Genomic DNA, 18,647 nt, shown 5'->3' with positions numbered 1-18,647 from the left:
TTGAATATCCCTATTTCCTAAGATAAATGAAATTCATTTTGCCTCAGTAAATTTGACCACTTCCTGATACGGAAATTTCTGCAACTTCAATCAATTTGAAAGAGTAACAGAGGCATTAAAAATTATCTGTCACCTCCACATGATAAATATTTCTTGTATGAATTATGAATTTTCAAAATTATCCTCTACTAATGCAACCACAAAATTTATTTAGATCAAGCTTATTTTCTATTAATCAAACAAATTAGATTCATATTTATTTTTTCTGGTCTAATTGATAGTCTTTTTATGTCAGCTTTCAACTTTCGGTGATTTGAAAACCTACCTTTTCCTATCAAGAGGAAAAATTCTCTTGAATTGATTGGGCTCACCACCTTCAAGGGCAATGTCCCTTGCTATTGGTAAGACCCATGTCTCGGCATTCTCAATCGGGTCACCATGCCTCTGCACCTCCAGAGTCACATTGTACGGGGAAGTTTCCCTCTTGGGATCATCGAAAGCACCAGTAACTTTGAGCTGTACGTACTCTGAAGAGTGGTCCATATTGTAATCTGACAAATTGAGGACTGAGTCCCGAGTAAAGGAAAATACTGAGAAGTTGAACTTTTCTGTTAGAAATATCCAAACGGAATTGTGCAGAATTACCACGTGACTGAATGCTTAATTTTTTAGGATTGCTATGGGATTCCTAGCTAAATGCTAGAATACACATGGTCCTCAGTTCAGTGTTCATACTCACCAAAATCCCGCAAAGTTTGAGAGAATTCCCATTGAATTTATGTGGATTCTTGTCCATGGGATTTCTGTATGACATTTTTTGCTGGGGTTCTACCTGAGCTACCTATCTATTGGGTACACCCTGTCCAGAATGTGCAGTAACACGACTGACAAATACTCAGTCACCTAGGGTGAGCATATCAATTCAGTTCTACGTGATTCACGGAAACAGAGGTGATTCAAGATGGGTTTTTTGATAGTCCCACATGCACTTTCTTCATACATTTCCATTACCTGGTTCTTTGGATCACCAGAATGGCAAGTCACTGGATCCAGGCGAAAAAGATTACAGAGGCCAAAGACCGTGGACCTATGGAATTTTCCCAACCTTGGTCACAGCAGTGTACATGCTGTCTTGTTTTTTTTCCATGATGTCATTACTGGGATAACTCTGGGAAGAATTCAGTGCAGAAAGATGGGGCCTGGGTTTTCCCTTGAAATTTCCACTACTGTATTGTGTATGTATTTTTTTCATGCTGAACAATTTGGAATTAGTCCAAGTTGTTGTTCGCCATAGTGATGTCATTGTGATGCATAAATATTGAAAGGATACACTGGGGTTCATCTTCTGATACTGTAATTGCAAAACCCCCTTCTGTTTGCTCTTCATTTATGGCTAAGATGACCTGTATTTTGATAAAAAGGGGAAGAAAACTATATGTAACACATAATCGGTTATTTCTGTAAGTTGTAGGTGGTACTGCATATGGCAAAATCAAGTTCATTCATGTTCCATTTTGGTTAGACCAATGGTAAACATGCTCCTTACTGTCCATACAACTGATGTTTTCAAGGTCTTCAATATGTCATCTTCAACTCAACAGGCAATGGTAGGAATCTATGCAAGTGAAAGCCAAGTGTCAGGATTCATTGTGATCAACTGGCATACTATTGATTGGCCTGCTCTAAAAACATCAACAGGTGGGCAGGAATGTCTTGCATTGCTTGCACGGTATATGTCTGATTATGACAGCCCACTCAGGGTTTGATCTCTGATATTGAGACTTGATAAAGAAAAGTAACACCCCATCCCGACAGAAACTGACAATAGACAGGAATATTTGCTGTATGATGGCATTCCCACACTTGCGTACTCTTTACTATAGGAAGGGACTGCCAAGCCTTGAGTTATAGATCTTAATGTCTAAACTGACTACTGTCAGATCTTGAAGGCAAGACACTGAATGGAAATAAAGTAAAACTGGCCCTCAGACAAACATTCTTACATCATACAAGATCGTGATCAGGAAGTGTCACGTGACATGGAAAAAAGTCAGAGGAAAAACTAGTGCAAATGGTTGTCCTCAGATTTGCTGTGATTGATATACATAAATATATATATATTATGAATGAATACTTACAGAACACAGGACTGTCAATGTAAATATTATTGCTATCTTCACACTGTTTAGGAGTTGTCTGAAAAGCAAACCACTTCTTATGAGTGAAATGTAACATCACCAAAAAGATGTTAGGCAAAACGAAAATAAAGATATTCATTTCTATCATCTTTTTTTTTTCATGCCAGACCTGTCACATGCAATATATCCTGTCGAAGTGTGGTGGTGAGCCGAAATCTATCTTCATCAACTTGGATTGTCTCATACACGGCTGTGACATACTTGCACTCTGCTTGGCAGTTTGAGCCTGTGAATGCTACCAATCATGGTGTGTGTGACAGTGGACTTAATTGGCTATTATACACAGGGCCATTTACACAGAGATTTATTGATTTTCACTGACTTGGCACGGTAATGGTCCCCGAATGCTAGTTTCTGGACACCCTGGGTAGACATTTATACACTTGTCGGTTTATGAAACTTACTGAAGCATATTGTCAAAATTTGCAATCGAATCATGTAATTTGCAAAAACCTTTAAAATTTTAAAACTTCAGGATAAAAATATCTAGCACAATGGTATAAAGATATATAGATTATACTCTCCTTTTTGATGGCAATGACTGAACTGCCTATCACAAACTAATCTTTGTAATCCAATGACAAAACATAAGAATTTTCAGTACAAAAATCTACAACAACCAAACAACTTTCATCATTTAATTTCATAATTACATGGAAGTTTTTTCAAAGTCTTGCAGAGAAAGCAAAGAGCTAATTTTGATACTCACTTGGTTTGCTTGGATACATGACACCGTCTCTTCTTCTTGGACTTTTCCTGATCTTTCATTTCAAATATGTGTACTTGTCCATTATTCATCTCTTTCCTGCAGAATTAATGCAATCATGTGGGATTAGCTCTGATATCACTGCCTCACCACAGATTATAACCTACAGAGTACTAGTTAAGCAAATGCCAACGTCAAGCTGCTAAAATATGCGGCAGCAAAAACAAGGGGCAAAAATGCTGTCATTCATATGTCTTGTGGAATCCAGTCACAGTACCTCCCTTTACACAGAAGCTACCCTAAAATCAGTTTGCCATCAATTTTTTTATCCCTGAATAGGTTGACGCTCTGGCAAATTCAGCCCATATAGCTACTCCAATGGTAAATCAGTACTCCAACAGTCCACAGCAAACAACGGTAAACTTCAATCAAAGTACATATCAATGACCAAGATTTATTGCTAAGTAATGTGCGCAGCATTCTGTGGTAGCTAATTTCCAACAATTATTATGTAACACACCCTGGTGCAGCAACATAAATTTTCATGATCTCACGATTTTCCTTTGTTAATGTTGAAATGCTCTCCTTTTAACGATCCAAAAAGCGTTTCATATGAACATGTTGATATATACCGTACATTGATTACTGGTACCTGCATAACTAAAATCCAGCCACCTTATCACAAACTTAATTTCAATAGCTTTTCTTGGGTTGAACAGTGACTGTTGTAAATCATATGCCATGGAGTCAAAACATACAGCATAAAAAAGATTCTCAAAATGCAAAAACAAAAAGAGGCTAGAAATATAACACATGATTGTTAGCCATTCTAGCTTTCAAGCCCTTGCTATAAGGGTAGTATAAGGAAATCAACAGCCACAACACCACAAGGAGCTTGCCCAAAGAACTATGTGCCTCAATGCATAAAAAAGTACGTTTGGTTAATTCACAAAATCGGTTACTCATGTCGATGTCAAAGGTCAAGATTTATGTCATGTACGGAAGCCAGGTGAATGGCAAAGGTCTTGAATTGTGTATGCAAATGATAGTAAGAGGCAAACGAGCATCATGAACACCAGAAGTTCATTATCATTGGTGAAATGAATTTGCATAGTTAAATCATTAGCATAATCAGCATCAGAATCAGCATACAGAGCAAATTTTAAGGTATGCCAATGCAATAGTCTGAATACAAAACTCTGGAACATTCTGATCCAAATGCTGACTTGCCTCTTAAATAACTTAAATAACTTTTTCTGGAAAAATGAAATTCATTCTTAATTATGTGAAAATAATAACTAAACCTAACAAAAAACAGAGAAATGTATTCTCATGTTACAATACTAAGCAAATAGACAAAAAAAGAACATGATCAAAATTTTTCCTTGGCATTTAAACACATAAAACACATGATTCTTGTGATGTCTATGAGCAAGGTGTAAACTAAACAGGGTGATGCATGAATATTCTGAAATTACCAATTCCTCTCCAAGTGTTTGAGAGAAGTTGGCCAGCCCTAACTTAACTACACACTCACTGTGTTTAATCGACTAAGGATGACTATTGGAGATAGGAGGTATTTTTAACATGTGACTGGTGTGCCCTACTTTGGATTGGGTTTTTAACACAGCAAGGAGACATAATATTTATTGAAATTTTTTCACTTTGATATGACCTTTTTTCTTGTGTTAGACATTGGAGCGAATCTCAGCTACGTCTTCTGATATTTTATTGCATGGTGGTGGAACTCTCAAGAATTAGCTAGGTATGCAATTGCTTGCTTGTGTTTTCGGGGAAGATGGGGTGATATTCATTGGATAAAAAATTCTGTGATAAGGCAGAAGGCAGCTGAGATGATATGATATTTGCTGGTTAACTCACTGCAGTCGAGTATAACCCTAATTGTGCCTATTTGAATGAAATCATTTCTGACATTTCTGTGAGATAACAGCAGATTGATACAGGGATGACTGCACAGATGGGCCCAATTACCTACAGGTCTCTATTCTTAGACGCCCTCTGCTACGGACCACAACAAATGTAACTATATGTTAGGAAAGAGATATTATTTTGTTAACATGTTTGCAGTATCTAGCTATACTTCTGACTGACAAACCACCAACAATTTCAAAGTGTGGCTGATATTGAAGACCACATTATAATGGGCTGGGTGTAAATCCCACCGCTGCCACCATACAGTAAGTGGATGTGTACATTTTGCAGCATTTTTCCTCACAAACAATGCCATCATTTCAGAACATTTTCCTACATTTTGTGACTGAGACCAGGTATTTTCACTTCTGATTAATGACAAATATATCGGATAAAGTGATTCTGTTCATTCCATTTAACAATATGCTTTTTGACATTGGAAATAGAAAACAGTAATATCAAGTCAACCTGAGAGTGCCACCACCAGGGTATGTTCACAGGCATTACTGAATATGTGGGATATGACTACTAATTGAAGAAATGTGGTTATGCATTTTGTCCCAAATGACGGTGTTTGGGACCTACCAGAAAGGGACGACATCATAAGCAGTTTTCATGCGGGTAGCTGACACAATGGGACAATGAGTGAACGGTCACACTGATTTCTAAATGCCCTTTGTAATCAGACATGAAATGCATTAAGGTAAATCATACACACACTTGTTGACCTGGCTTTAGGTTTGTGATCTACTGGATTTTCTTTGTTTTGTAGGAATGTACTATGTTATGGGAGTATGGGAATTAGCAGATAACGTTACATTAATGGAAGGGACTCATGTATGCTTCTTGGTCTAAATCTTCATGTCAGTCTTGCAAAGTCATCCATACACACATCTGAGATTTGATGTGGGAGTACTCTACCAGTATGGCTGTAATGCTCATAATGCAACACCAATGGGGTAGAGTGTTACGCTAGACTGCTATCAAAGAAAAGCTACAAAACAGATTTATGGACAGGATGATCTATAAGGAAATACAAAACAAAGGTACAAAGTCATTAAATGGAAAAAGTTGTGAAACAAACTTTCCCATAACCTCTAGCAGTAGCTGTAACACAAACTGTACACTGTAAACACTGTGAATAGCAAAATTTAATGGCTGTACTACAATTGTCCTTCTTTTCAGAATGTGCCTCGGGAACAGACATTCTACTTTTCCAATTCTTTCCTGGTCTACCACTTGCTTTGTAGGTCCCATTTTAAAGCTCTAAAAGTAAGTGAACTTTTCACAGTTTTAATTTTGTAAAAAGCGAAAGTATACAGTTATCAGACACGGATATGGCAGCCATTGTGAATTTCAAGTATCAGTAAATTTTTGGGTGATTTGCTTCTCTAATATCCAAATTTGCACGATGACCCCAAATTTTAATCCTTGCTTTGGTAAAGAGAATGGTTGAAAGTTTCCTTGAGGAAAGTTTAAGCAAAAGTTTAAGTCTTTCATTTCGAGGCATATACCACCTTAAAAATCAGCTTATTGCGTTCATCCAGGTCTTCCTTACAAAATTAATTACATGCCATTGTCTGCAATGCTCTATGGTTGAACTTGAAGAAACAATGACCTTTGTTGGCTAAATACAGTAGATTTTTGATATCACAATGTTTGCCAAGTTTTCCTTTGATAAGTTACAGCTACTCCTGAGGTTTTACAATAGCAACCAAGGAAACTGAAAGAAAACCATCATTATAGCCTTTACAAATAGTTGACTAATTTTTTGTGTTAGTTATATACAGAAGGGGATCACTTTAAACTCGGGGTGAATGCTAAGCTAGCCATGTGAACTGGGAGCCAAGCATGAAACGTGAACTTGAATCAGATTGGACTTACAATAACATTATGTGCCAGCTTAGAGATGGAGGATGAAGGGAGAAGTCAACAAGAATAACAGAATTGCCATTTCCAATGCACAGCCTTCAGAAATGAATTCAGAAGAAAGGGGTAAATAGAAAGATATTGCATGAAGCATTTTACTTGACTAAGTGAAAAACTAGTACATTTAATCTTAGCTGTTGTACTTTTCTACTATTTTATCAAATGATTATTATTATTGTAACATGATGTAACACTAATTATGTAATATTAATTATGCTGAAAATGGAAGAACAAACGATATTGAGCATATTAGTTCAAGTGTCTATGCTGACCCTACTACCATAACTTTAAAATCAATTTCATAGCCAGACGATCAGATATGTTCATTCCGTTTCCACAAATAACTGCCAAGAAAAAGTAGAGAGGTATGTTCTCAGAGTGTTACAATAGTAGATATTTTTCACCTTTAAGAAGTGTTACAAGGTTATATTTCTCTGCACAGGAAGTCATATGACCACTTTCTTATTGCCTGTTGTCAATGTATGCTGTGCTTCATTAATATGCACACAAAAAACCTGCTACATGTACACATTTCTATGTTCTGATATGATAACAAGCAAAAATACAATGCTTAACAAAGCAATGTTTTATGTTTCAGGTCAAGGGTCCACATAGACACTTTATAAATTACAGCCATGGCCATAAATTGGTCTAACTTGCTCAAATGCTACATATGAATCACTGCGTCTTAAATCTTAATTTGCACATGGCATATCAAAAGTTTGATCAAGATCACTCCTACATTTGTCAGCAATGTAACAATCTTTTAAATGAGTACAAAAGAAACAACAACAAAAGAGGATGTATTGTTTAAATACAAATGAACAAGGTTATCTTGCTACAGTGTAACAATATAGCTTGAGCTTTGGTTACTTTGTAGCCAGCAGTACATGATATTCTTGCAAAATTGGTAAGTTCCTTTGTTAACAGTTGACACTGTTAACAGTTAACACTGTCAATTTTTGTTGACCAATTACAAGCATACTGGTATTGGATTGCAGGTGTAAATTTTGCACTACAGAAGAGTACCTTGTCATGTAGTGATTTGCATAATACAAATACCAAGGCAAAAAATATGGTATATTGCCCTCATATGTTTACCCCAGAACTAGGTTTCCAGGGTAGAGGCCATGCTTGTCAGAATGTGACCATTTAATAGCTGATTCCCATAGGTCAAAAGTTGACATTGCTAGGAGTGATCCAGTAAATAATTTTCACTGAAATATGGGATCAGATTTGATCAACCTTTGACCTGACAATGTTAGAGAATGTCATGAAATAAGAAAATTTCCGTATACCGGTACTGAATATCTTTAATTTCTTTTACAGCCATGACATCATGGAAGAGGTGACTGGTGTTTTGGCCAGATTCTTTAAGATTAAAGCTTCTATAACTTGTGAAGCCACAATCAGCACGTATTGCAGGGAGTCAATGCTATTTATTTGGTTTCTCAATCAGAGTTCTGAACATAGCTAGTTTTCTTTAAAAAATGCCGAATGTTCATTGGTGTATTCATTTTATTTGCATGAAATTTGGTGGCCCCTTTTTCTGTTGTTTTCTTGCTATATTGTGATGTCTTTTACAATTGCATTTATCAGATTTATTGTTCACACAGTTGCTTTAGTTTGGGGTCAGGTAAGTGAAACTTTGTTGCCATATGATGTTTTTTCTTTTCTCTTTCTCTGATTACCAATAGTAAATTATCAATAACATGTGAAATATGAGGTTTGCCATCACATTATATCATCAATGTTTCCCAATACTGGCAGTGGACGACGGCAGAGTGCAACATCAAGCTCAACCATCCCATTTTGCACTGTTTATGTCACAGTGAACTATTATTGGTGTGTAAAACATCAAATTGAAAGCTGCACTTTGGTTTCATCAATTTGTCTCAGAGGGATGAAATTCCTTTTCTGATGACACCAAAGGGAACCCAGAAATCTTACTGTTGTTGTTGTTGTTGTTTGTATTGTTGTTTATGTTTATAGTAATCATGTTGTTGTTGTTGTTGTTGTTGTTGTTGACCAATAAAATTCAATGAACATAGCTTGTGTTGTTGTTTCAAATGTAATGTAGATGTCATAAGAAACACTACAAGGACACTATCACTATTTGACCCAATGCAACTCTATCCCAACGTACACACTCTTCCTATAATTACACAAGGGATGCAACCTAAGCCAGCTCACGCATTCAACTTTCCAAGCGCCAGAAGAACACTCCATTCACGAGTGATCGAGGGAAAAGTAGCATGACAAGACCTGAAATTGACATAACCAAGCTAATTTGGGTATTAATTTACCTCACATCTCAAAAATCACAGGAAAAACTGTGATTTTCAGATTGTATTAAGACACATTGTACACAGTTTGAATCTCCTGGCTGATGTGGTTCTGACATCACTGGGCTTTTGAAATTAGCCAATAGGGTCAAATAATGATAGTGTCCTTTTAGTCTTTCTTATGACATCTACATTACGCTGAAACAACAACAACACAGTAGTTGTGTTCATTGAATTTTATTGGTCAACAACAACATTATGACTAATATACCGTATACATAAACAACAACACAAAAAACAACAACAACCACATTTCTGGCTTCCATGTGGTGAAACGTGAATTTCGTATTTTTAATCACTATCTTTACATGTATCATTCCAGAAAAATGAAAGCACATAATATGCATAGTAGCTCTAACTATATATCAGTGTAAACATTTTAACAGTACAAATAAAAAATTATTATAGTGTCTTGGCCTTTTTTCCTCTTATGTTAAAACTGTAGAAAATTTGAGTGACTTATCTATCTAGCACTGATTTGACTCAAAGATTTGACCAAGTACTGCTGATGTGGAAGAAAGTAAGGTGAAGGAAGTAGCAAGTCTATTCTGAAGTTTGCTGTCCATTAATTCAAAACATGTAGCAGACAACCATATATATCTACTGACAAATCTGGCCAGTTTCCAGACATCAAATGAAGAAGACCTGTTCACAAATTAGGTCACATGCTTTTTATTTACAAGAAACAAAATAAACCTGGCGTATTACCTTTGATGGTTTAATTCATACATTGTATATTTCAAAACAAATCGTCCTGACTGACTTTGAATGATTTCTTCATTATTTTATAATTGCTATGAAAAGAAGATGACACAATCCGTGTCTACTGTACTGCCTTGACCTTTATCTCTTGGCCTAGTTTTTGTCATCAGACGTACTGCAATTACCTTTGAGTACTTGGTACAATGCATACAGAGGGTGGTTAAATGTTTGCCAGAATGCAAGGTGTGCATATCTGACCATACTTGTGATCTCTGTGAGAAAAACAGTCAAAACTTGTCTGAACCAACTTGGCTGAAAATCTGTAGGTTTCCACCAAATTTGACAACTGTGTATTCATCATTTGCTCAGGAGAGTGAAGAAGTTATTTTCTGTCCATAATTTGCTTGGTTCAGATTTGGGGTTTTGCTGTTCTCTCACTTTTTCATTCCAAAAGTTAACATGCAGGCAAATTTCCAACAAACTTTCAGGGCAAATAGGATAAAGCATTGAAATACCAATTCAGAAACTCAATCCTTTCGGTGTTTGCATTGTCAGTTTTAATGACAATCAAATCCACAAAAAAGCTCTTCATTTAAGAAATACTAACAGTCTAAGCTGTAGCGTTAATCACTTTAAAAGTGGAGCTCTCTATCTCATTTCCTATAGAGTGTGGTTCCTATAGTTACGAAAACCAATGCGTCACTGTTCAAGTAAGTGGATTATAAGGCTTGCTAATGGTTGCAGCTCAAGCATTGCATTGCCTACATCTCAGCATCACAAGATACTGGTTTTGTTAGATGTACAACATAGTGCCATGGGAGTTGATGTCTAAAATACAAAGGTAGAATGAGGCATATGTACAATCTAGTTCAACCTACCAAGAGTCTCAATGAGGTTTTTTATATAGTTTATCAAAATTTTCACTGCCGCCGTTGCTAGTGTGTTATATCCAAAAAATACAACTAGCATATCGTTTCTGATTCTCATTCGACCTCGCCAATAAAATGAACTTTTTGTCTTTTCTTGAAAATTACTGTTATTTTCACCACTTACCCGGTAGTAGTAGTTTGCATAGTGCCATATCCATGCAACAAAGGCGTAGTGTCCATGAGGCTGAGATCTTCATCTGGTGGAATATTGTCCGACTTCTTATACTCCATATCTATGCTGTTCTCAGCATCGTACTTCGTGTCATCCATGCTGCTCGCGGCGTACCTCTCTCAAGGCTTTCAATCAGGCACTATAGTTGAGACTATCTGTGTTTTGCGTTTTTCCTAGAATTCAATAACACAGGAAGGTTACTCCAAAATATTTGCGTCTACATACAAAATTGGTGTCAGGGCTTACAACTCATGTGTGAGTGCAGTGTGTGTGTGTGTGGCTTTTTTCTTTGCAAACTTGACAACCCCAATAAACTGTTATCTATTGACAAATGTTCATAAATTATGATATTTGACTTTTATTGCTACTGGTATATATGTAAATCCTCTCATGCACAACTTACTGAAGTTAAAAAAAAACACAGAAAATAACTAAAAATTACCAATACTTCTACAGTTAATTTACTATATGGTATTCTGAATGGACTGTACAGCAATGTGGCAAAACAAAAGCATGAATGGCAAGAACGTGCAAGCTGTCAAGTTTCAGCAAATGAAAAATTCACTGAGGGTCCTACTGTATTTACAAGTGATAGATCATGTGTTTTTTGTTATTATGTGACTCTTTTCATAAATTACTCAAGTGCGGTCACCGTTGAACAATTAGCAGTACCAGTATATGGCACAAGCATTCTTTGCTACTTGATCTGTGAACAAAGATTAGAGTCGATGATGTCAAAGTTGAAAACTGCTTGTCCACAGAAATATTCCAATCTGTAAGTTGACAAGGCATGGTAATAAATCTCAAGAATCTGGAGTCTTCATCAAATCATTTTGCTTATATTTGACTGTCTTCCTGGACCTTAATTGACTTATGTACTGAGATTAATGCATGTGTACCACAAAGAGACAATTAGTAGGCACAGAGTTTATAAGCACAAATTGTGACAAATAAGAACAACAAATTATGAAAAATACTTTCATCAATTTTTAAATGTAATAACTTTGTAAATCACTTTGAAACAAAAAAAAAATGAAGTCAATGCTTGCATGGTGTCTTGAAAAAGTTAATGATCCAATTTATCATAAAGTCTTGGATGCCAATGAACACGTTGAAACGATCAGCAGTTTTCGTAATCCTGTAATTTAAGTCCATATTTGTTTCCATTAGTTTGAAATCTTTCTAACTGATCAGGTTTATGAGTTTATAGGTCACCTTGAGCCCTACCTGGCACTGTCTGGACTTAGTGATGACCTATGACCCCTAGGTCATCATTTCTGAATAGATCGCACAGCTCTATTGTACCGATTGGTTTTATTGGAGGACCAATTGGTAGACATCATGGGTCATCAGATAACGTATGTAGTGGAATATTATCCTTGACAGTACAACTTTGAAAAAGCTTAGCTAAGACAAAAATTATTTGTATTTCATATGTATCATTGCACTCACCAAATGGAAGTTGATTTGTACAGCAGAAAGGTTTCTAAATCTGAATACTCATCAATGCTAATCCATATATTGTCACGAAGCCTTGACCTCAGCAATATTTTTTTTTCCATGTGATACTTTTATGAGTATGTTTCCATGCTTGTCTGTCATGAAAACATGTTTATATATGGCCCTCCTCAGCAACTACAAATCATCTTTGAACCAGGGCTGCTATAATCATAATCATATACAATGAGATGTGAGTGCATACATGTACCAATATCTGGGAATTCATAGGACCAGTACGGATATATGCTACACCATAGGTAATCATGGACACATTTTTATCATAAAATTCACCAAGAGGAAAGATAGGGGGCCACAGACAGCATTTCAAATTGATCACTAGTAACCTAGGGAGTCATTCGTATAAGAGTTAGGGTATGGCTAAGGCCCCTTAGGAAAACCTTTGTAGTTGTATCCAAAGGTTTGTGTCCATATATCTTCACCTGTGCCTGAAATTCTACTGGTTCCACATGTCCTACGGTCTAGCAGGAGGGCAAAGTCACCTGAGCTCAGACCACTGGATTTGCTCGCCCTTGGATTAATAAACAAAATTTTGGACAGTAGATTACGACACTGGACAAACAAAACAAGGTTGTGAATATCTATGCATCTCATCAACTTGTTGTGAAACAATGGCTCAAACAACACCTCTCTTTTTTCAGGACGATAACTGTAAGGTCAAAGGTCAAGGCCACTTAACACAAACATGTTTATCAAAACAGTTGAAAGAGAACAGGATGTTTAGACATGGAACTGTGTTTTCTATTGTCTGTTTACTCCATTTGACTTCATAATAAACAAGATTTTTTTCAATTTAAAACATCAAAATCTTCAATGAGCTGACATATATAACAGATGATCATCACATTCCATTCATACTTTGTCTATTTTAGAATCGCAGTATTTTCAATAAAGATTTTTTTCTTTCATAGACTATGAGAGTGTATATCTTTGGGTCTAGTTCTTTTTTACCACATAATATCATTGATAAAGCAGTGTCTACATAAAGAACAAATGATGAAGGTTGCAAAACTTCTCCATTTATTGACTTGGTTTGGAAATGGTAGATGGTGAGACAAATTTGCATTTGCAATACGTACAGAAGCAGCACTGATCCAATCCTATCCACAGACATAATAAATGCATATTGAAAAAAAATATACAGAAAATTTCTTATTTACATAATTCTTGAAACAGTAGTTTTTTATCCTAGTCTAAATACCTGATTGTGTTAATTAAATAAGACAAAATGTAGACTTAATTCAAGTTCTACATTTATTAATAGAACATAGTTCATTTTATAATATTACTTACAACATTATTTTTATCCTAGTCTAAATATGTGATTGTGATAATAAAACAAGACAAAATTTAGATTAAATTCAAGTTCTATATTTACACATTAAAATATGTTTTCATTTCAAAATAATACGTAGAAAAATTTTTTTCATCCTAATATAAATATGTGATAAGAAACAAAGACATAACATTGTGTTTCTGACTAAAAACAAATTTGGATAACCATACACCTTTTGAATTGACAGTAATAAGGACAGGGAAATGGACTCCAGTGTTATTGGTCAACTTTGCACTGTGTTTAAAGTAGGGAATACCCTGTTGATAGTGAAGTATCAGCCAAAGTATTCCATCAGTTTGCATGTAGATATGCAAGAAACATCCTTGTTATATTGTCCTTTCTGTAAAGTTTCACAAAAGACTCAGAAGGGCAGTAATTTTGAAAATATATTCAAAAAGTGTCACTACGCTGGATTTCAAGACAAAATGGCAACATTATTGCTAACAAAAGAAACCTGTCAAAAAAACACTGACTTTGCAATTTTTCGTGGTGTTTGTGATACGTTATATCATGCCCAGTATATTGATGACGCAAATACAGTGATCTGATTGGTCAAGACATGAAAAGAACTGTGGTACATTTGTAATATACCATGGTTGGCACACGCGCTAGCTTTCGTCAAGAGCAAAAATCCTTTTTCAGCATTCCATTCCGAAAATTCAATATACTGTTATGATATAATAGCAATAAATTGCACCCAGCTATGGTATACCACTCGGTTTTGACCAGTTCACATCATATATGCATTCGCTATCACTCGTGCATATATGTCGTGAACTGGTCAAAATCTTGTGGTATACCGCCGCTGGGTGTGCTTTATTGCTTAAATATATCATTGTGTACCCTCATTCCATGGTCAGAGAACACTCATAAATCTAAAAACTCAGTTGTACAGGATAAGTGTTGGAATTGAGGAACTGCTGCTGCAGGAAATGGCAGTGCTTGTGTTTTACTCAGCTCCCTGCATGTTTGCAGCCAGAAATGTGTCATAAATGTATGCAAACTGCACAAAATCAAGTACAGTGTATCTCAAAGAGTGAGATGACCTTAAGACAGGAAAACTCCCAGCATGTTTCTTGTCTATTCACTGTACCTTACACCGGATTTATAGAGAAATTTACTGAGAAAATCGCTTAATTACTATGGTAACGGTACTTCTGTGTTGTGACCCTCCTTAACCCTTTGAATGCCGTAATTTTTCCCACCAAAATTTAAGTGTAACATTTTACCAATCTTTATGAATTTTTCTGTGATATTTTGATAATTTTGGACCAAATGGACATAACATTTCAGTGGCTGCAATTTTTGACCAAATTTTGGGAAAACTCTGAAAAAACTTGTCTAGATCTGAAAAAAGTTGCTGGCTATGTCATATTCTATAAAGGCAACAAAAGTTAACTATGGCACTTAAAGGGTTAATACATTTTACTATTGCCATCATATTGCCTGTTTTGACTAATCATTTGACTTCTAATATTACTAGAGCCAATGAACTATTAAAGGGACTATAGCTAGAGCTTCGATAAGTTTTTGGTTTTTTTCTAAAAGATATACACATTCTTATGCCCTTCCTAAAAAGTATGTTGAAACACATTATGTCAGCCCAAAGACAGAATGCGTTGTGTGTAATGAGTAAATGTTACTGTAGACAAATGAATAACTAGTCCGAATAAAATTCATTTTTAATCAATAACACTGAAGTTTACACACATACAAGTGCAATGTTCAATATTACTGTTGGCAAATTCATTCTAGTCCGGGCTAGAACTCAGTCTCTATCAAATGTAGGCATATTGAAAAGTTAAATACTGGCTGTTTTAACATGATTTCTGGAGTAGAATAGTGGTGCGGCATGGCAAACCCATTGTGCATTTTGTGATAAAAGCACCAAACTTGGCTCAGATGTGTCTTAATATGTGCTGAACAAATTCAGATACCGAGCCACTGAAAATCTGCCGAAGTGTTGCCATGGCAACCATTTTATTCAAAATGGCTGCCAGACAGGTATTTCTCACCTACTAAATGTCAACTGCAGAAGTTGTGGGATAACTTTAGGTTGGATATTTTCAATAAGAAAACTGTGAAAAGAGTTATTTGAAAATTATTTTAAAGTTTCTTCACCACCTGACTTGTTAAACGGGGTAAATACAGACAAAAAACACAATTCTTATTCATAAAATGCACGGTATTAGAACCTATAAAAGGATGACGCTATGTTAGCAGTCAAGATATGTTAGGCCGTGGGCTAGAGGGGTCTACTTGCACCCCCAGGATAACAAAACTGTCTTTGTAGAAGCCTTGGGATCCCTAGAATACGAAATAGAATTTTGACAGAAAAAATATAGTAATGCAATAACTGTCATAGTCGACTATTGAACGGTACCGCAAAATAACCATTTTGCTACCCACGTACATTTTTCTTGTAGTACTTGTAAGTCATCTGCTAAGTTTTTTTAACTTAACCTGACTTGTCGGATATCATTAGAATGGAAATTTATTTCTCTTTAAAATGACATATGTAATATGCAATATCTTCGATATATTTTTTATGAAATGGGACCAAAACTTCCCCCTATACCCCCAAAATCTGAAATTCTACCAATTTTTTACCTTGGCATAACACAAAAGACAATGCTTTGTATGACATCTGTTTACTTGCTACAGGGACATGTTAAAATGTGAAATAGATTTTTGATAGGAAAAATATTGGGATGCTATAGGTCTACCGGACATACTTTGAAGGGTACCGCAAAATTACAGTATTGTTAACTCGCATGCATTTTCGTTAAACCTATCTTCTTGTAAGTCATCTGCTGAGCTTATTTTTTTACATAACCTAGCTTGTGGGCTAACATTGGAAAGGATTTATTCTTCTTTTAGATGACATATTTTAATATGCAATATCTTCTATAGCTTTTATAAAATATGACCAAAACTTACCCTATACCCCAAACTTTATATTGCAAATTACTGTCACTGCTTATCTCAAATTCTACCAATTTTCACCTAAACATATTACAAAGGGCAATTCTCTGTATGCAATCTGTTTTATTTACTATGAAGACATATGAAAATATGAAAGAGACTTTTAACAGAAAAAAACATTGGAAAAGGGAACTGTAAAGTCACAGTATTGCGAATCGCATGTTTTTGTTAAACGTCAAATTCTACCATTTTTTAACCTAGACATATAATAAAGGGTAATGCCTTGTATGAAATCTGTTTTATAAGCTATGAGTACCTGTCAGAAATATGAAATAGACTTTTGGGCAATGCCTTGTGTGAAATCTGTTTTATTTGCTACATGTCAAAAATATGAAATAGACTTTTAACTGAAAAAATATTGGGACGCAACAGCTGTCACAGTCATGTGTTGAAGGGTACCGCAAAATCACGATTTTGAGACCCACGAACATTTTTGTTAAACCTGTCTTTGTTTAAGTCATATGCCGAGCCTAACTTATACATAACCTGGTTGTGGGGTATCATTAGTAAAGCGATTTGTTTTTCTTGAAGGTGACCTTTTGTAATATACAAATATCCTTTACAGTTTTCATGAAATAGGACCAAGACTTACCTAATACCCCAAAAGAATACATTGCAAATTACGGCTTATCTTACGTTCTACCATTTGTTTTTGCTCCACACAATACAGAAGGCAATATAATGGTTATATGAAATCCGTTTCGTTTGTAACAGACGTATGTCAAAACATAAAGTGAACTTAATATGATTTAGTCGCCACTGGGATCATATTTCTAACGGTTCACAGATACGGCAAATTTCCTGAAACATATAATTTTTTATCAAACATGTCTTTATAAAAGAGGTAAGCAAAAATCATAGGTACGGATGATCTCGAAATATTATCAGCATCGTGCATTAAATTATTTGTTTCAAGTGTGTTTTGTAAGATTTGACCTGAAAAGTTCTTATGTGGAACTCTAATTTAATATTCTTGGCAGAGCAATTTTTGAAAACCAATTATGGTATCTGTTCTACTCGCTGTAATGGATATGAAAAAAGAAAGGCATTATACTGAATTATACAACCAACTGAATGACAAGCAAGGTGCGGAATTGAGCCTTTAAAGGTTTTGTTTTCTAAACTGTATAAATGAGCACAGCTAATTCAACAATTTAGCTGATCCAATAATCGTTTCTAAACATTATACATTACATCAAAATTACCTGTGCGTTCCTGAAGAAAACTTGTATAGATATATCAGAAAGCTGGACTTTCTTCATGAACAATATATTATGAAACTATTATGATATACCCGATATTTAGCTGCTCTAATTATCGTTTCTAAACTTCATAAATTAGCATAAGTGTCTAAAGATATGTCATATAGCTTGGCTTTCTTCATTAACAAAAATAGGGATATGTCCAATATTTAACTTCTCTAATGATAATTTCTAAACTTCATAAATAAGCAGAAATTTAGCTAGCCATTCTTAAGTACTTTATGGCATTCTTCAGTAAAATATTTTCAGGATATATCCGATATTGAACCGATCTAATTATCGTTTCTAATCTTTACGAATGAAATCAAAGGATGTTCTATAGTTTAAAAGCATGTATCTGATACTTGATCGCTACACTCAGTATACTTTATAAAGTAGTTAGATTTAGCAGGGCTGACATGTTCAAAAAGTTCAAAATTTGGTAATAGCTTTTCTGTAATTGTGTGTTACTGAATATGCAAATGATTTATTGTGAATACTGAACTGCGTAAAATCTCTAAGGTTTATGTTTCAATTTGGACTGGAGTGTCACTGTTTGTATAGGAAGGTTCCCATTTGATCAGATAATTGGCCAGCCAACACTACCTTGCTCTCTAGGTCTTGGGTGTATGTGTCAAGTGGATAACAAGAAAA

General features: G+C 35.3%; 1 protein-coding gene across 1 annotated transcript in view; it reads right to left on the bottom strand.

Moving 5' to 3' along the window:
• The window catches only part of LOC139130397 (P protein-like), a 40,684-nt gene that overhangs the window by 14,923 nt on the left and 7,114 nt on the right, over positions 1-18,647 (bottom strand). The window contains exons 3-7 of the mRNA XM_070696200.1: positions 10,866-11,086; positions 2,908-3,003; positions 2,139-2,196; positions 1,331-1,403; positions 326-566 (exon numbers count right to left, since the gene is read on the bottom strand). Of these exons, the coding sequence (XP_070552301.1) occupies positions 326-566; positions 1,331-1,403; positions 2,139-2,196; positions 2,908-3,003; positions 10,866-11,011 (614 nt within the window). The 5' untranslated portion in view covers positions 11,012-11,086. The remainder of the gene's footprint in view (positions 1-325; positions 567-1,330; positions 1,404-2,138; positions 2,197-2,907; positions 3,004-10,865; positions 11,087-18,647) is intronic.

The sequence above is a fragment of the Ptychodera flava genome, chromosome 4 (genome assembly GCF_041260155.1).
Source record: "Ptychodera flava strain L36383 chromosome 4, AS_Pfla_20210202, whole genome shotgun sequence".
Lineage (NCBI taxonomy): Eukaryota > Metazoa > Hemichordata > Enteropneusta > Ptychoderidae > Ptychodera > Ptychodera flava.
Note: the sequence above shows the minus strand (reverse complement) of the source record. Positions and strands in the feature narration are given on the sequence as shown.